Below are 20368 nucleotides of genomic sequence, written 5' to 3'. Positions count from 1 at the left end.
ATCCTCTGAATTAGAGCAGACACTGGGAGGACAGCCCAGACCAGACCCGCATGGCGGAGGGACAGGATGGGGAAATGGATGAGGATTCATTCGTGCACGCATTTATTCATTCATATGCCACATGTGTACTCAGTGCCTGCTACCTGCCAAGTAGGTTCAATTAAGTATCATAGGTGCTGTGACAAATGTCTCTATGGGGCATAGAAGGGGCATAGAGAAAAAGGCAGTTAGATCTACAGCGGGGAGGAAGGATTGTCAGGACAAAAGGTGAGTTGTCTAGAAAAGTGAATGACCAGGTAAATGGAGAGAGGAGGGAAGGGCATCGCGGAGAAGAAAGTATTTGACTTAAGGCCCCGAGGCATGAGTAGCCAACACAGTGGGAGTAACCTGAACCCCAATACATTTGATGAGTGAATGAATGAATGAATGAATGAACACTCACTGACTTATTCAGGAAATGCCAAAAATATCCGTATACAAGTTTCTCTAATAATTGTTCTTTGAGCTTGGTAACTATATTGTCCTCTCTCGGCAGACTATGACCCAGTGGGCTTTTATCTCAACAGTCAACTGTCCAGGTTCTGTCTGTACATTCCCTTCATCCCAGTTCTTACTTAGATCTTTGTCTAGTGCTCGAAATCTAGAAGTCACATATTTCTAAGGTGATCTCAGTACATGGTTAATTCAAAATAGAGCCACAACCGTTATTGGTTTGGGGTATTTAGCAGCTATACAGCATGACCATTGACTGAAATGGAACCAGTTGAAGGGGAAAATAGTGTCTGTGCCCTGAGTGTGTGTCCAAGGAAAAGTCTAGCTTCTCTTTTAGGGACCCATTACTAAATACTTACTAGTATTGCCACCTCCAGTTTTTTCACAACGTTCTGCTGATAAATGTCCTTCAGTTTTTATGCTGTCTGTGTAATCGTAGTCAATGCCCACAAAGCCTCCGAAGCATTTCTTGATATCTGTGCTGGTAATGCCTGTAACAGGGAGACAGAGAGATACAAAATGCTGAGATGCTTAAAGACTGTGAATACGTAACAACCAGCTCACAGCAGGAAAAGCTAGCTTTGGTTTTGGAGTCTCAGAGAGCTAAGGTGAAATCCCAATCCTCTAACCCAATCTCAGTGTTCCCTTCTGTGTGGTTCAAACCCAGATAATTCTGGTAATGAGAAGGAATATGTATTGCACATACTAGCTGCTCAAAAGTGCTAGTTCCCTTTCCTTTGCACATTTTCCACTGAGCCTCCTCAAGGCAGGGATTCTGTCTCATCCATCTCCATAAATGCCTGTGCCTCACACAGTACCTGGCCCGTGATCGGCACCATTTTCGTGCTGCCATTTTGCACTCGTTGTTCCTTCCTCTCTCTTTCACCATCTTTCCGAAGTCTACTCAAGCTCCAGTTCAAATGTCATGTACTCCATGAAGCATATTTGGATCAGAATACTTCCCTCCTTCTTCAGAACTACCAGTGTGTTTGTTTGGGCATGAATGATCATATTTGCACAATTCTTTTTGCCCAGGTCTTCCTCCTACCCTGGAGAGGCCAGACTGCCTTTAGAAGATGGATAGATCTCCACGGGAAGTTGGGCCTGCCTTCTGACCCCACGAGAACTGTGAGTCCCACATTAGCTGTCTCCATATTTGTTTACATCTGAGGACCCACGGAGGAATCTGAGTCTTCTAGATGAGGCATATAATTCTCAAAGCACTAAAGTCATTTTGTCCCAAGCCCTCGATCTGTAAATGAATAGAGCTGAGTTTCCAATCCTTGGTCGGGCTGGCAAGGTAAGGCTAGAAAAGTCAACTAGAGCAAGATACCGGCCCTCGCTACAGAGTCCAGCTTTATCTGTGGCTAGAGGTCAAGGATTTGTGCCTTATTCTCCACTCTCTTGTCGGCATAGCAGCACAGTGTCTGTTGTGGACGAGGCGCTCAGTAACTACTTTCAGAATAAGTGGTTGATGGGTGAAAAAGGTGAGTAAATAAATAAATATATGCCATGAGTCCTTTGGTATGGGCTTCTGATGGAAAGAATCTCAGAAGTCAGGAATCCTGAATTTAAATCTCAGTCACTTAGATGAGTGGATAAGGAAATTATGGCGTATGTATAAATATGCGTGTATGACTATTACATACATCTGATTATCATATGTGATATATATGATATTCAGCCTTAAAAAAAAAAAGAGAGATCTCGTCATTTGCAACAACATGGATGAGCCTGGAGAACATTATGCTACATGAAGTAGGCCAGGCACAAAAGGAGAAAAACTGCATGATGTCGCTTATATGTGGACTCTAAAACAACCAAATAAATATATACAGAAGCAGAGGTAGTTGCTGGAGGTGCAGAGGTGGGGTTGGGGGTGGGAGGGACGCTGGTCAAAGAGAACAAAGTTGCAGTCCTGTAGGATGAGTAAGCATAGAGATCTAATTGCAGCCTGATGACTATAGTTAATCATACGTATGAAATACTGAAAAATTGGAAAGTGTGGATTTCAGGTGCTCTCATCCCATACACACAGGAAAAGGTAACTCTGTGAGGAGAAGATATGTTAATTAGCTTCAGTGTATGGGGCACCTGGGTGGCTCACTTAAGCGTCCAACTTCAGCTCAGGTCATGATCTCACACTCCGTGAGTTCGAGCCTCGCATCAGGCTCTGTGCTGACAGCTCAGAGCCTGCAGCCTGCTTCGGATTCTGTATGTGTCTCTCTCTCTGCCCCTCCCCTGCTCATGCTCTGTCTCTCTCTGTCTCAAAAATAAATAAAAACATTAGTTTCACTGTAGTAATAATTTCACTCCATATATCAAATCGTCATGTTGTATGCCTTAAATATGTACAAATTTTTTTTTTTTAAGTAAAATGAAACCAATCCCAGTCATAGGCACCCGGTGTGCATTGAGAAAAGGCCGGTGATGGCACTGGGCCTCACTTTCCCGTTTGCAGAGAAAGCAGCTGGATTTGCCCATCTCCGGGCCCGCCTGAGCCGCAGCCCCCTGCCTGTGGGCACGTATTTCTGAATCACAGCTGAGCTCCTGGTGCCTGGGAGGCTGGACGCTGTGAGCACCAGCACTCAGCACCAAGCACAGGGCTTCCTCGGCCACTTCTATTCAAGCACTTTTAATTGTTGATGCATTACTAATTGAGGAAGATTTAGCATATTTAATTGTTTTGATTAAAAAATGCTTCCCCAGTGATCAACAAAAGCGGGGGAAAGGAATTCACAGGCAGAAGCCAGAGTGATTACAAGTGGGGGATGGTGGAGAGCTGTGGACTTACAGTGCCAGGGCAGGCTGATGGGGCGGAGTGGGGGAGGCTGGAGGCTGTCTGCAGAGCCCTTTTGCTCATGCATGGTCTGCCACAGCCTGCCATGTGCAACAGGGGAAAGAGAAATCCAGTTCGATTTAAGCAGCACCGCCTCACTGCAAAGATTTGCCTTCCGGGGACACCGATGTAGGGTACCAGCCAGCAAGGGAAGGTGTGTGACTTAAGGATCATACGACGTGAGAGCTGAAACCATCCTTGGACACCTAGCCACATTCTCTTTTCTGGTTGAGACGCCCTTGGTTCATACAGGTTAATTATCTTGCCTGAGGTCATACAGTTAAGAAATGGTGGAGCTGAGGGGCGCCTGGGTGGCTCAGTCGGTTGAGCGTCCGACTTCGGCTCAGGTCATGATCTCGTGGTCCGTGAGTTCGAGCCCCGCATCGGGCTCTGTGCTGACAGCTCAGAGCCTGGAGCCTGCTTTGGATTCTGTGTCTCCCCCTCTCTCTCTCTGACCCTCCCCCGTTCATGCTCTGTCTCTCTCTGTCTCAAAAATAAATAAACATTAAAAAAAAAAGAAATGGTGGAGCTGAGATTCAAACTCAAGTCTGGCTCGCTTAGAAGCCGGTGGTATTTTCACTAATTCCAATTATCGCATCAGACTAAAGAATTCTGCTGTTAGAGAGAAAAATTTAGTAAACACCAACTGCATACCATCCCTGGCACATCGTGTGTTGGGCAGTGTAGGCACTGTGAGCCAAAGTAATAGGAGTATGATACAAATCTAAATAAGTAAGCCTTTGTCCTTGAGAAGCTAGCAGGTTTGGGACAATATACCAAACAAAAGCGAAGGTGTCTCCTGAGAGTTGCGTGTTCCAGAACATGAGAGCTGGGAATGGAGTGCCTCATCGGCAACCGTAGGAGCTGCTCAATCAGAGCTATCTACAGAACACCCATGGGAAACCACGCCCAGTAAGCTGGGAGGTGGGGGGCAGAGGAGGTCAAATGCAGGGCCAAGATCCAGGACTTGAAACCACTCGAAAGCCATATTGGGAACTGAGACACAGGGCCAGAGGTGTCTTGCTTCCGTCAAGCAAAGAACAGAGGAGGGAGAGGGGACAAAGAGCAGAAAAAGGCCTGGAATCGTGCGGCACTTGCCCAGATGGGTGTGGGCACGGGTGGCCTGACGACGCAGCTGGCTCTTGAACAACATGGGGCTTGGGGGTGCTGACCCCTCACACAGTTGAAAAGCCGAGTGTAACTTTGACTCCCCCAAAACTTAACTACTGATAGCGTACTGTTGACGGGAGGCCTTACCGTTAACATAAATAGTCAATAAACACATATTTTGTGTGTTGTCCATATTATAGAGTACATTCTTACAATAAAGTAAGCTAGAGAAAAGAAACTGTCGTGAAGAAAATCATAAAGGAAGAGAAAATACATTTACAGTTCTGGACTCTACTGAAAAAAAAATCCACCTAGAAGTGGACCCACACAGTTCAAATCCATGTTGTTCAATGGCCAACAGTATTTATGGAACCAAACAATGATCTGCCACGGCTTCACCCCATCCCATCAGGCTGGACTCCCTAGATATCCACTTTGGACCGTACTGGCATTTGTTACGGTTTTTGAACTTCAGGGACCCCTGGAGTTGATGTTTCCCAAACTGGACTACATAGTGAGATGGTTTGGAGTGCTTATTTAAAATACAGATTCCTGGGGCACCTGGGTGGCTCAGTCGGTTAAGCGTCCGACTTCAGCCAGGTCACGATCTCGCGGTCCGTGAGTTCGAGCCCCGCGTCGGGCTCTGGGCTGATGGCTCAGAGCCTGGAGCCTGCTTCCGATTCTGTGTCTCCCTCTCTCTCTCTGCCCCTCCCTCGTTCAGGCTCTGTCTCTCTCTGTCTCAAAAAAAAATAAACGTTAAAAAAAAAATAATTACAAAAAATAAATAAATAAAAAATAAAATACAGATTCCTGCGTCCCACCTGTATCAATTCTAATTCTGTATTTCTGAGTAATTAGCATTCTGTCTTTGAAAAAATAACCCAGATGATTCCTATTCAGTGCATCTGGGAACAGATGTTGAGTACCACGGTTTTACAGAGAACTCTGGTGGCCTGTCACAGAGCGCTGGCCTGTGCCCTGTCTCAGTCAATGCCTTTGTCAATGCCGTGGATATGGACTTGGCAGCCAGGCTCATCATATGTACCCAGAAGAAGTAACTATGAAAAGCCAAGGATCATTCAGATAAAGAATCAGGATTCAAAAAGCCCTCGGAAGGTTTGGAAGGATAGACAGACCAAGCGTAGTGAAATGAGACTCAGTTGAGAAAGCTGGGGAGAAAATACCATGCACGAGCACAACAGGGAATGGGAACAGCTTAGGAAAGCAGAAAAAGGCTGTAGAGTTTTGGATAACTTCCAGCTCAGGAGGACGATGAAGCCAGGTGAAATGCCAGGTGAAAATTATAATCAATTAGGTAAAGGAGGGGAGCATCTCTCTCTGTGCAGCTTAGAGAAACCCAGAACCTGGAACAAAAGTCTGGCATCCACATTTTAAAGGAAATAAGAGAATATGACATTCACTGAATATGATTCAGCCTTAAAAAAAAAAAAAAAAAAGGAAATCCTGCCATATGCAAGAACATGGGTGAACCTTGAGGACATTATGCTAAATTAAATAATCACAGAAGGACCAATATGCATGATTCCACTTATATGAGGCATATAAGATAGTCAAACTGATAGAACCAGAGTGTTGAATTGTGGTTGGCAGGAGTTGGGAGCGGGGAAATGAGGCATTTCTTTTTCTTTTTTTTTATGTTTATTTATTTTTAAGAGACAGAGAGTGAGTGGGGGGAGGCAGAGAGAGAGAGGGAGACACAGAATCTGAAGCAGGCTCCAGGCTCTGAGCTGTCAGCATAGAGCCCGCCACGGAGCCCACTGCGGGGCTTGAACTCGCGAGCTGTGAGATCATGACCTGAGCTGAAGTCGGACGCTTAACCGACTGAGCCACCCAGGCACCCCAAGGCATTTCTAATCAATGGACATAATGTCTCAATTATGTAAATTCTAGAGATAGAATTGTCTCTATAGTTAAGAAGACTGTATTGTCCACTTGAAATTGTGTTACTTTGTTAAAAGAGTAGATCTCATGCTAAGTGTTCCTACCGTAATAAAACTAAAAAGGAGGAAAAAGGAAATAGGGAACATCCTTTGGGAATGTTTGAGGGGATTGGGGATGTTTACCTGAACAAGAGAGGAAGGGTCTAAGATAAGTAGAACAAGATTCAGCTCACTGGAGGGTTATCTTGAGGAAGAGGAAGTAAGCGTATTTGTGTGGCTGGAACGAGGGCCAAAAGGACAGAAGTTACAGGAGGACAGATTTAAGCTCAGCGTCAGGTAAATCATCATCACAGATCAAGGAGATAGGAGTTGTTTCATAAGGCAGTGGGCACCCCATACCAAGAGGGTACCAAGCACAGGCTGACTATTCGTCTGTAAGGAGCACTGTGGAAGGGCTTGAAGAGTTGACCGGTGGTCTTTTAAGGTCTCTTCCAAAGCCACGATTCTGAAACTTTAAGAACATACCAGAACACCCAGGGAACATCTGAAACACGTTTGGTAAGTACTTAATGACTCCTTGCTGTGTGCCAGGCATCTGGAAATAAGGAGGACTCAAGAGTGTCTACTCTCAGTGAGCTCACAGGCAAGGGTGAAGAAATGGAAGGAAACAGTTATCACCCTGTGTGATGAGGGCCGCAGAAGAAGGCAACAAAGTCAGAACTAAGTCTTGCTTGGAGGTCAGAGGAAGGATATCGGAGGCCAGTCTGAAAAGATGAGTAGGGATTAGCCAGACAAAGTGGGGACGCGTTGAGAGTAGAGGGAGACCATGTGCAGGCCCTGCATCCCCAGCAGCAAGATTCTGCTCAGAAAAGCCACCCTGACCTAAAGTCCAGAGTAGAAAAGAGAGAGAGGTGAGGTCAGTGTAGGAAGTCCTGGGAGCCCCGGGTTCCTTCCCGCTCTGATCTGGCCTCAAGAAGAGCTGTTGTGGTGACCTCCTGCAGGCCAGGAGCCCAGGGGACATGTCCCTGGCCGCCACGTCTAGTATGTCTTCCCAGCCTGGTCTTGACTGTGGCCCAGGCGTGGGAGCTGCTCTCACACCTCCACGGAGAGGCTGTATCACTGTGGCTCAAAGGCAGGACCAGGCAGCTTGACTTCTGAGGTGGCAGAACACAGCAAGTCTGTCACTCTTCAGATGAAAACCATCAGGTGGAAAACAGCAGGTGTAAGACATTATTTATCCCTTTGCAACAAACAAATGCCATTCAGGTTGTGGTCATCTGTCTGCTGTGTTGCTTTGCTACATCGGTTGTCCCCAAAGACAGCCTCGGAAGGAAAGGGGAGCCTCATAGGGTCCATTTCATGCGATAATATTGGAAGAGATGATTGTTTAGCTGGGAAGGATAGGCTAACTTACCTGCCCCTTCTGTGCTGTTTATCCACTGAAACTCAAGCTTCTCCCAACCACCTAAGAATAATAGCGTAAGTCCCTCTGTGCCTTTCACATGCTGTTCCCTCTCCCACTCGACTCTAGAAAGCCTTCCTTCTCTCCCAGGGATCCAAATCTGTGTCTCCACGGTCTCCTTGTGTGTCCCCCACGCCATCCCAGTGCTTCCCTCCAGCATAGTATTTAGCGAATCCTAGCAATTGTCAGTTTCTTGGTCTGTTCTTCCAATTATACCACAAACTTGTAAAATTGTCTTCTGGGTTTTACAGGTCTTGGCACAGACCCTGGCATGTGACAAGCCCCCAGGATTGCTCAGGGATGGGCTGATTCCAGCCAATCTAGACAATACCTCGAAAACATTTCGGTAGTCACAGATCTTCCTTTTGGTTGATGATACACACGACATCTTTGTAACATCTCACACCTGATTAAGAGATGATATTTTATAAAGCACTTTCACTCTGTGTTATCCCATTGGAGGCTCACAACAGTCTTAGGGAGCTGGGAGCATTTATCCATTCTGTAGGCTCGCTGGTTGGAAAAAGCAGTAATTGTGGTGAAGAATGTGAACTCTGTTCAGATATGTTACTTGAACCTCTTTGGGCTTTATTCTCCCCGTTTGTAAAAACGGGGGTGATAGTTTCCGCACATGAGTCCCTAAAAACAGTGTCTGACACAATTCAACAGGTCTTAGCTACTATCATTACCTTACTTGCCCCAAATTCCAAAATAAACAGGCCCAGGAATCAGGGTGTGATGTAACGTGTGTTACCTCCAAATGCGGTTGCATTTGGATGTTTCCTTTCATCACATTAGTGTTAACTGTGCAGAGAAATGTTCCTCATGTGGCGTGAGTAGCAGTGGCCTTCCCGAGCCCCTCATTCCCTGAACACCTCATTCTACAAAGCGGCAATCTGTGCTCCCCATGGGTGTTGTGGGACTACAACCTCAGGTCTCTCTCCTGACTGGTAACAGCTATCTTCAGGGACTCTGGCCCTTCTAGATCATTTTGGCCATACACAAGAGGCAGTATGGCGGAGGGGGCTGAGGTGGCCATGACAAGAGTGAGTATAGCAGAGATGTTCCGTCTCCCTGGAATGGAGACCACCTGAGCTAAAATTCACCTCTGCACACCAACTATCTGAGCAAATTGTCGAACCTCCGTGTGCCATGGTTTCCCATCTGGAAGGTGGGGGCTTTTGTAGAGTCTGCCTCATAGGGTTGTTTGTGATGGTTAAGTGAGCGAAGCTGCACCAAGTACAATTCTTGGGATTGTGCCTGGCTCAGAACCAGCCATGATGGTCAAGTGTTCCTGTGATTACTATTGCAACAAATGCTACAGCATACCCAGACTGGGCTCGTGGTCCCTGATGCTAAGCTTGGAAAATCAGAGAATGATGGAGGCCGAGGCGTTTGTCAAGACAAATTTTCTTAATCAAGCTTTCTGCAGTATAAACTGTTCTGAATGAGTGAAGACCGAGAGAACGCCCACATTTGCTAAGTACCTGTTATGTGCTAGGTAAAGCTTTCCCATGTGTTATCTTATTTCATAACCACACATCTCTCCACGACAGGTACAATTATTCCCATTTTTTTTAACGTTTTATTTATTTTTGAGACAGAGAGAGACAGAGCATGAACGGGGGAGGGGCAGAGAGAGAGGGAGACACAGAATCGGAAGCAGGCTCCAGGCTCTGAGCCGTCAGCCCAGAGCCCGACACGGGGCTCAAACTCATGAACCACGAGATCGTGACCTGAGCTGAAGTCGGAATTATTCCCATTTTTAAGATGAGTAAACAGAGGCTTAGATAGTTTAAGTCACCTGCCCAAAATTCTACAGGAAGTAAATAGTAGAACTGGGGTTGAACCAAAGTCTATGTCCAAAGCCCATGTCCTCCATGCCACATTATGTCACCTATGGGAGAGAGAGCTAAGGGTGGCGCTGGGGAGTAATTTTGACATCATCACACCTTTTTCCCCTTTCAAGCTGGGGCTCTTTCCAAGATAGAGCTAGAAATTCAAAATCAGGACAAGATCAGGAGAATGGTGCTGAGGGTCTCTTAGGTCTATGTGTATGCAAGTGACTTGGGGGGATGGGGACAAAGCCAAGACACCAGGAGTCTGTCAGTCAATCAATACCATCCATCACTGTGCAGTCTGGTTGTCATGGTAACTGGGGATAAAGCCTGGAGCCTGTTAGAATCTCGTGCCTGTCTGTTCAGGGTGACTGGTTGGTTAGCAGGCACAGCAAAAGACCCTCTGGACCAGCCCAGACTATTTAGCCATAAAATATAAGACACTTCACCATCAGATTCCTGCCCACCTCACCCTCTGCACTGTCCAGTCCAGCCCAGACTCTTTAGGAATCTACCCCAACGCTGCAGAGTAAAGGAAAGCTCCAGAGGAGGCCCAGCATATATGGGCTTGCACTCTGAACCTCTCCTGCTAGAAAGACACTGAGCCTCTACTGTGCACCAGCTTCAGCCTATGGACAAGACTCCGGGAACGCATCATTAACAAGATGCAGAATGGAAACAGGCAGCTGCAATGGTGTGATGTAACTAGTAAATCCCAGGTGCACTGGGGTTCAGCATCTAACAACACGCCCAACCCAGGGGAGCCTGGGTGGCTCAGTCGGTTAAGTGGCCGACTTTGGCTCAGGTCACGATCTCGCGGTCCGTGAGTTCGAGCCCCGAGTTGGGCTCTGTGCTGACCGCTCAGAGCCTGGAGCCTGTTTCAGATTCTGTGTCTCCCTCTCTCTCTGACCCTCCCCCGTTCATGCTCTGTCTCTCTCTGTCTCAAAAATAAATAAACGTTAAAAAAAAAATTAAAAAAAAAAAAAAAAAAGAAGAAGACGCCCAACCCAAAACTGTGGAGACAGAAAGACTGCCTGGAAGGGTCCTATCTAAGCAGAGACCAAGAATGGATAAGCATGAGCCAGGCAAAGAAGAAAGGGTATGGGGAGGGGAGCAGAAATCCAGGTAGAAGAAACAGCACGTTACTTCTTGTAAAGCCCCAAGGAGAAAGGGGGTATGGTTAAGTCGAGAGACCAGCAAATAGTACGGCACAGCCCAGTGGTGAGTAATGGGCTGAGCAGGGCCACACGGCATGCTCCCTTGAAGGCCAGCCATCTTATCTAGTGGCAGGAACCGTCCCATTCTCAATGGTCACCTTTGCATGGCTCCAGCAGCTTGCTATTCTGCTACTTGTCATCCTCTCTGTGGCTCCCTGGAGGCCAATACTGACTCCATTTCCAGGTTAGCGTTGTTATCACTCTTCCTGCCATAGCTCAGCCACAGGATTGCTCTCATTAATGCACTGGCCTCAGGGGCCAGCCCTCCACATCAGAGTCTGGCCTTTGGGTGAACCTAGACACTCATCTCCTACCACTCACCCTCACCCGTTTGCTGCTTCAGCCACTGTCATAAGAGGCCCTCCACCCAGAAAGCCCTAGCTCCCTTCTCCATCAGGCAAGCTCCTCCGCCTGATTTTTAGAAGTTCAGAGTCTAGAAAAGGGGAGGGTCAGAAAGGGTGGTTGCTCCCTCCTTTGCGCTCCTACTATATTTATTTCTATTTGAGCATTTTCACGTTGTATTATTCTCAGCCCCCAACTGACTGCACGTTTTTCCAGGGCATGGATTTGTGTGTTTCATCTCTGTGTCCCTGGAAATCATGGGTTCTCAATGAGTATTGACTGGATGAGTGGTTGGAAGGATGAAAGGATGGATGGGTGGATGGATGAATGGATGCAGATTAGATTATGAGAAGTGTTTTCCTCAGAGATTAAGTGTTTCCTGCCTCCTACTTTGGGTAACAAGGAAAAATGTTGTTTTCTACTCAGTACCTTCCTGAAAGGGAATTATAAGCAAGCAACGGCAACAATATGTAAATGTGATGGAAAGTATGAGAATTTGAGGGACTTAAATTACACATTCATCCCACCCCAATTACTCTCCATACACAGTTTAATCATCTGGGCTGCCTCTGTCTCATTCTTGTAAAGGAATAAAAAATGCACAGCCCAGGGGCCCTCATTCCTCTATTCTGCTGCCTCTGACAGACATTACTAATTGATCACAGCACTGTCGGGCTGAGCCCCTGTCTCGTGTCATAATCTGGGTAGCATTTGCTATAGAAACCACTTGCCATCACTGGCTTAGACACTTTTTCTGACCTTCAAGCTTCTGAGGTTCACCTCTTTGAGTGCTGTGGGTGCCAGCTCATCATGCCGGTTCCTGGCTCTGTGACTGCACCTAAGTTTCAGAACAGACAACCACAAGCTGGGCAATTTGACCATTAACAATTCTCCCAATTACAGTGCCCAATCAGTGGGTTGAACTGATCCCAGACTTCGTTTAGAAAAGAATATTGAGTATAATTCTCGCTTAGTTATGTTTGAAACCTGACTTAGCCACCTTCAAAGCTATCACCAGCGGTTTAATTTTTTTTAAGATCATAACTTCTAAAAAATAAAAATAAATAAAAAGATAAGTGAAATAAAATAGCCAGATGTGGGGCGCCTGGGTGGCTCAGTCGGTTAAGCGTCAGACTCTTGATTTTGGCTCTGGTCACGATCTCTTGGTTTGTGCGTCCGAGCGCTGCATTGGGCTCTGTGCTGACAGTGTGGAGCCTGCTTAGAATTCTCTCTTTCCCTCTTTGTCCCTCTCCCACTCTCTCTAGTGCTCTCTCAAAATAAATAAACTTAAAAATATATCGGGGCGCCTGGGTGGCGCAGTCGGTTAAGCGTCCGACTTCAGCCAGGTCACGATCTCGCGGTCAGTGAGTTCGAGCCCCGCATCAGGCTCTGGGCTGATGGCTCGGAGCCTGGAGCCTGTTTCCAATTCTGTGTCTCCCTCTCTCTCTGCCCCTCCCCCGTTCATGCTCTGTCTCTCTCTGTCCCAAAAATAAAATAAAAACGTTGAAAAAAAAAAAAATATATATATATATATATATATATATATATATATATATCCAGATATACCCCAAGAAGCACTGACCTGGGAGTTAGAAATCCTTGTGTCAAACCTCACCCTGCTTCTAGCCAATGCCTTCACCTTGGACACACCATTTTACCTGTCAGTGCCTGGTTTTCCTTGTTTGTAAACCGGGACAGCCATAGATGGTTCACGGCAGTGCTGAGAGGCCTGAGTACCGTGATACGCACATAAGCACTCAGCAAGCTGCTGCCACAGAGCTCAGGTAGAACGCAGTGAACACTCCATCTTTCATTTCCATTTGGATAAACAGTTTCATTAGATGAGACTTTCCAGGCCAGTCTTGGCAGTTATCAATTACATTTCTCTCTAGCTTTCTACCTTGTCTGCCCTGCTGTGATGGTTAATTTTATGTGGCGATTTGACTGGGCCATAGTCGTGCCCAGATAGTTGATCAAACACTGTTCTCGGTGTTTCTGTGAAGGTATTTTTGGATGAGCTCAACATTTAAACCAGTAGACTTCAGTAAAGTCTATTGTTCTCCCTAATGCGGGTAGGTCTCATCCAATCAGTAGACATCCCAAATAGAACAAATAGGCTGACCTTCTTCTGCGTAAGAAAGGATTCTTGCTGTCTGGCTGCCTCCAAGCTGGGACTTGAGCTTTTTTCCTATCTTTGACTCATACTGAACTATCAGCTCTTGCTGGGTCTCAAGCCTGCCGACTTTTGGACTGGAACTAAACCATCGGCTCTCCTGGGTCTCCAGCTTGCCAACTGCAGATCTCGGGACTCGCCAGACTCCATAATTGTGTGAGCCAATTCCTTATAATAAATCTCTATATCCTATTGGTTCTCTGAAACCAGTCAGTTAGAATACCAACTAATATACCTCCAAATATTTTCCTTATGGCAGCTGATGATTTTTCCTTTATTTAAAGTGATGAAATACATATCTATATTCAGTGGAACACACTAGATGGTATTTTTAATACTTTTTTCACTACCCCCCCCCCAAGCTAAGCAATAAACTTTACTCCATGATGCAGCCCACACACATCCAGATAAAATCAGTTTCCATACTTCATCATACTCTGTTTGATGCACTCTGGTATTTTCCATCTTGTTTTATTCTATTTCATTTTGTTAAATGCTGGTCATGACCCACTAACTTTCTTTTACAATCTACTAATGGGCCATGCCCTGTAGTTTGGAAAATCTTAAGAAACACATCTCTAAGACATTGTAGCACGTGGGGTAAGGTCACGTGTTCTTGAGTTTGACCCCTGGCTCCACCAGTTAATAGCAGCGTGATCTTGGGTAAGTTATTTAACATCATTGAGCTTCAGTTCTTAATTTGTAAACTGGGGAGTATAGTGTCTTCTTCCCACGTCTTTTTTTAAAATTTTTTTAATGTTTATTTTTGAGAGAGAGAGAGACAGAGCACAAGTGGGGAGATGCAGAGAGAGAGAGAGAGAGAGAAAGAGAGGGCGACACATAATCTGAAGCAGGTTCCAGGCTCCGAAGCTGTCAGCACAGAGCCTGACTCAGGGCTCTAACCCACGAACCGTGAGTTTATGACCTGAGCCGAAGTCGGACGCTTAACCGACTGGGCCGCCCAAGTGCCCCTCTTCACAGGTCTTTCTGGGGGATTAAAGGAGATAGTATATTTAAAATGTTTAACCCACTGTCTGCCACATAGTAAATGCTCAGTAAACGTTGGCTTGTCTTGCCATCTCTACTAGACTAAGCCTACAATATATGGTATCAGAATGAATGACGGAATGTGGGGAAATGTTGGGGGGATAAATACTTGGACAATACACAAACTCTACAACAGAAGATATTGATTCAGTACTAATGGAATCATGTTGAGCAATTTACTTAGGCTCTTTGGACCTTAGTGTTCTCTATATAAAATTGGGGATATACTAATACAACTCCTCGTAAGGTATTACAAAGATTATCTGGAATATTAGAGGTGAATGTGTTGTACATGAGCAATATTAGGAGTTACTATAGGCAAATATATTTTATTATAACCAAGTATTTCCGTTATCTTTAAGTACAGTGAATTTTAAAAATTAATTCATTTTAGGTGGTAACAGACTTGGTTTTCCACATAATAAATCATTCCTGACTATTATCAGATGATTATGGCAAAGAGAACCCCTGTTACTTTCCACTCCCCCTCAATGAGAGGAACCGCACTGTTACCTAGACGGTGCTGACTGTGTTTCTATTTGTTGAATGAAAAGCTGAAGGAATGAATGAGTAAAGGAAGGGAAGAAAGGGAAAGGAAGAGAATGTAAAACTATACTTGACATCAACTTCTCTGAGGTTTTAACTGTGTTCCTGTGGCTTTTTCTACCCTGTGTGTTAAGTGGTAGCCTAGCTGGTCCAAGGACCCTAGCTGGGAGGTGATGATCGATGACAGGCAGAACGTACCATGCTCTCGCTGGAAGGGTCTTTCCCAGGGTCACTTTTATCTGGCATCCATCAGGGGGAGGAATGATGGAACACAGGCACTGATTTGGGCAGAGTTGTTAACACTTTGAAAGATAGTGACGAGAATTCACAGTGACCTTGATAAATGGGAGAAGCAGTCCCTCCAAAACTGGATGAAGCTCCAGGGACAGAAATGAATGACCTTGATCAATAAAATGGGCAGGTGGGGGAGAAGGCATGATTGCTGAGGCTCCAAGTCTACAGCAAAAACATTGGCCACTGCAGGCCGGGCACAATGATAATGATTTCCTTTCCATTTGAACATTGTTTCAGAGCTGACCAATTGCAGAGCCCTGTGAAATAGGTTGTCTGGTTATCCTCACTTTACAGATGAGAGGGCAGTTAACATTATAGAGTTAATAACAGAAAAGCTAAGAATAAGACATGTGGTGATAATAAAACAACCATAGTGCAGCAACGGCAGGAAACATGTTTTAACTCTTAACACACGCCAGGTACTGGGCTACACGCTCACATATATAGTTTCATTTCGTGTTCATAAGACTCCTATGAAGTATGGACTCTCGTTGTCTCATTTAGAAGAACAGAAAACTGAGGCAAGAGGATGACTAATTTGCCTGAAGGTCACTTAGCTAATAAATGGTGGAGACGAGATTAGAATCCAGGCAATCTGATTCAGAACTTTTCTCAGCAATTGATATTTGTTGGGTGCTAAATATTTTCTGTGGATATGTCCGCTTATTCCTTATAACCACTGTGTGATGAACGCCGTGAATACTTCCAGCTTCACAGGTTAGGAAATTGAGACTTGAAAAGATTAAATAACCTGCCCGTTATCACACGGGTAGTAAGTGACACAATCCTTGTTTTCAACAGCTGTGCTGCATTACTAATAGCTTGCATTCAAGGGGAAAAAATATCTAAACATTTACCACACAAGATGCAGGTGAATTATTCCCAAACAAAACTTGGTTATTGTTCCTACTTGGGTCTTGAGGAAGCTGAGCATTAGAGAAATTTAGTACCCTGATCAAGGCCCTGTAACTACTAGATGGTAGAACCAAGATGAGCACCCTTTGGGTCTGACTGCCAAGTTTGGATTCCTTTTTACCACATCACTAGCATATATCTTCATTCTATAGTCCTTGTTTCAATGATTTTACAACCTACTGACCCCACCTAAAACTGTAATCCATAATAGTAACTGCTGTTTTGACAGTGTTTTACCTATCACAGCGCTTTAAAAAAATATCTTGGGTTAATTCTTCTAACAGCCTTTTGAAGTAGTTTATTATCCATATGTTAGGGACGGGAAAACTGAGACTCAGAGACACAAAGTGCTAGTTTTTAGATGGAAGCATCTTCACGAAGAGCAAAGATATCTCAGAAAAAAATATTTTTACCCGCCCCCCCCCCCACTGCCTGCTGGTTTTTATGGGACCACACAGGGCTTCCTTCACAAGCGAAACATCAATAGCAATTATTTTCTGTAAGGTCTTCACAGACTTCTTTCAATATGGCCAAGACCCATAGAATCATGAACCTTTGGGGTCTTGAGGACCATTTGTTTACTTTCTATTCCATGCATGGTTTCCATTAAAGCATCCCTGATAAAGGTATCCAGTCAGAGTTACTTGGATTCTTAGATTCTGATAGGAAACTCTATTTTATGTTGCACTGTAAGAGACAGAGGGCCCAGAAGCTGAAACAGATGTGTCAGGATTCATCTACATTAGCCCAAAACCAGGCATCCAGAACAGGCCACAACCATCTTTGTCCTAAAGATATTTATGGAATATCCACTAGCCTCTGATACTTTTCTCATTTTACATGTCAGTGTGGCTGGAGGGAACCATCAGTGAGAACACGGCACAGCCTGGTGAGCAATAGTCATGGGAATGGAGAGAAAAGCACAGATTGTAGGTACAGACTAATGAGATGTGTGGGGAGAGGGAGAATAAGTCAGAATTATTCCCAGGATGTGAGTCCTGACAAAGGCAGCTGGGATAAAAGGGAAAGAAGCCTGGACTGTAACTCAGAATGTATTGTCTATTTTTCACTTACTACTGATAGGGCTTTTCAGCCTCAGTTCTTTCATCTGTAGAAGTAAGGAAACATTTCCTCTTGCACAGATCTTTGGAAGATTAAGTAAGAAGTTTCACAAATGGCCAACAGACATGTAAAGGTGCTCAGCATCGCTAATCATCAGGGAAATGCAAATCAAAACCACAGTGAGATACCACCTCACCCCTGTTGGGATGTCTATTATCAAAAAGATAAGTGATCACAAATGGTGGTGACGATATAGAATAAAGAGAACCCTGTGTGCTGTTGGCAGGAATGTAAACTCGTATAGCCACTCTGGAAGACAGAATGGAGGCTCCTCAAGACATTAAAAATAGCACTACCACATTATCCAGCAATCCGACTTCTGTGAATATATCCAAAGGAAATGAAATCACTCTCTTGAAAAGATATGTGTATTCTCATATTCATAGCAGCATTATTCACATTAGCCAGAGTATGGAAACAAAGTAAGTCAAAAAATGGACGAATAAAGAAAGTATGGTATAGATATACAATGGGATATTATTCACCTTTAAAAAGAAAGAGATTCTGTCATTTGTGACAAAATGGGTGAACCTGGAAGGCATTATGATAAGTAAATTAAGCCAGACATAGACAAATACTGCAAGGCAGAACCTCTTCCCCCCATAAAATCAACTTCATAGAAACCGAGAATAGAAAAATGGTTACCAGGGGCTGGGGGAGGAAGAAATAGGGAGACGTTGTTGAAATGGTACAAACTTTCACTTATACGATGAATAAGTTCTGATGACCTAATGTACAACATGGTGACTGTAGTTGATAACACTATATTATATAATTGAAATTTGCGGAGAGAATAGAACTTAAATGTTCTCACCAAAAAAAAAGGTAAATATGCAAAGACAGTGTGTAGGTTCCTCAAAAAATTAAATATAGAACAATTCCACAGCTGAGTATCTATACAAAAAAAATGAAAATACTAATTCAAAAAGATATATGCACCCTTATGTTTATTGCGGCATTATTTACAATTGCCAACATTTGCTATTTCTTGTCTTTTGCTAGTAGCCATTCTGACAGGCTTAGGGTGATACATCATTTTGGTTTTGATTTGCATTTCACCAATAATTAGTGATGTTTAACATCTTTTCATGTGCTTATTGGTCATCCATATGTCTTCTATGGAAAAATGTCTTCAGATTCTCTGCCCATTTTTTAACTGGATTGTTTATTTTCTTGTTCTTAAATTATATGAGCTCTTCATATACTTTGGGTATTAACCCCTTATCAAATGTATCATTTACAAATATCTTCCCCATTCAGTAGGTTGCCTTTTCATTTGGTTAATTGTTTCTTTCACTGAACAGAAAGTTTTTAGTTTGGTGTAGTCCAAATTGTTTATTTTCATTTCATTTCCCTTGCCTTTGGAGTTAAATCCAAAAAAATTGCCAAGACAAACTGCTTACTGCCTATGCTTTCCTCTAGGAGCCTAATGGTTTCAAGTCTTACATTCAAGTCTTTAATCCATTTGAATGGATTTTTGTATATAGTATAATATAGTGACCCAGTTTCGTTCTTTTGCATTTAATGGTCCAGTTTTCCCAACATCGTTTATTGAAGAGACTTTCCTTTACCCATTGGATATTCTTGCCTCCTTTGTCATATATCAATTGTGCATACATTTGTGGGTTTATTTCTGGGCTCTCTATTCTTTGCCATCAATTAGTGTACCCATTTTTATGCCAACGCCATACTATTTTGATTACGATAGCTTTGTAGTATAGTTTGAAACTAGGGAGTCTGATGCCTCCAGCCGTGTTCTTCTTTCTTAAAAATGTTTTGACTATTCGAGACTGTTTGTGATTCTGCAAAATTTTTAGAATTATTTGTTCTAGTTCTCTGAAAAATGTCATTGGAATTTTGATAGAGATTGCATTGTATCTACAGATTGTTTCAGGTAGGATGGACATTTTAACAATATTCTTTCAATTCATGAGCACAAAATATCTTTCCATTTATTTGCATCTTCTTCAATTTCTTTCATCAGTGTTTTATAATTTCAGAGACTTTTGTAAGGTCTGTACACTGAAAATTATGACATCCTTTTATTGTCGATGCATGGTTTCATGCTGTCTTTTAGGGAGAAGCATTTTATCTAAAGGACATGTTAGAAGAAAACAGCCTTGTGCATCCTCTGAGGTGAACCCAGAGAGGATCTGAGGCAAACCCAAGGACAAAAAATTCCTCCAGAGCAAACCAGCCAGTGCGTTCATTTAAATCATTCCATACCAAGGTCAGCTCTTTGAGGATATGAACATATACAACACGGGATGTTTCTTAGAAATAAGCACTTTGTAGAATATAAATATTATTAAAGTTATACGGATCAAAGATACATAGAAAAAGACAGTAACAAAGAAGAAAGAGAGAGAAAGAAAGGCATCCAAAGAGAAAGGGAGAGAGAGACGATGACAAAGAAGAAACTAGACAAACATCAAACGTGGAGAGAAGGGTGTGCATGATTCTATTTGTCAAAGGGAAAGAAGGTAGATATTTTTGTTCTTTGTAGGTTAATATGTAAATGGAATTCTGATTTATTAGCGGTCTCCAGCAGATGAGGTGATGATTAGCACATTTCCATATTTATAGAAAAGCAACACTAACTTTCCGGATTTATAGAAAATCAGCTCTTCACAAATAGCAAATTGTGCTATTATCGACATATGGTTTTCTATAAACAGAGCTGAGGTAATTATCCCTGGGACAATTTGTTGGTGGGCTCCTTTTGAATATTAACCACATTGGAAGCCCATTTCTGCCTCACAGATTTTAAAGAGGAGGGGCCATGAGACACCCCAGACAATTAATTAGTAATCCAACACCAAAGACAGAGCCCAAATGAAAGGCTTTACCCAGGACCACATGGTGGAAAGACCATAGGTCCAGGGCTCTGACGCCAGCTTCCTGTAGCCCTAGGCAAAGTAATTAACCTCCCTGAGGAGCCTCAGCATTTCTGGGCTAAAACTGGGATGATACCAACCTCCAAATTGGCAAGAAAATTCAATGACGTTGTACACAACAGGACCCGGAACCCAGTAGGTCGTCAACAAATATTAACTATGTTTCCATCCTT

The 20368-nt window shown here is 43.8% G+C and overlaps 1 protein-coding gene across 1 annotated transcript in view; it reads right to left on the bottom strand.

Moving 5' to 3' along the window:
* Window positions 1-20368, bottom strand: part of C8A (complement C8 alpha chain) — a 68523-nt gene that overhangs the window by 9169 nt on the left and 38986 nt on the right. Inside the window, exon 8 of the mRNA XM_045477549.1 lies at window positions 852-983. Coding sequence (XP_045333505.1) covers window positions 852-983 — 132 coding nt within the window. The remainder of the gene's footprint in view (window positions 1-851; window positions 984-20368) is intronic.

The sequence above is a fragment of the Leopardus geoffroyi genome, chromosome C1 (genome assembly GCF_018350155.1).
Source record: "Leopardus geoffroyi isolate Oge1 chromosome C1, O.geoffroyi_Oge1_pat1.0, whole genome shotgun sequence".
NCBI lineage: Eukaryota > Metazoa > Chordata > Mammalia > Carnivora > Felidae > Leopardus > Leopardus geoffroyi.
Note: the sequence above shows the minus strand (reverse complement) of the source record. Positions and strands in the feature narration are given on the sequence as shown.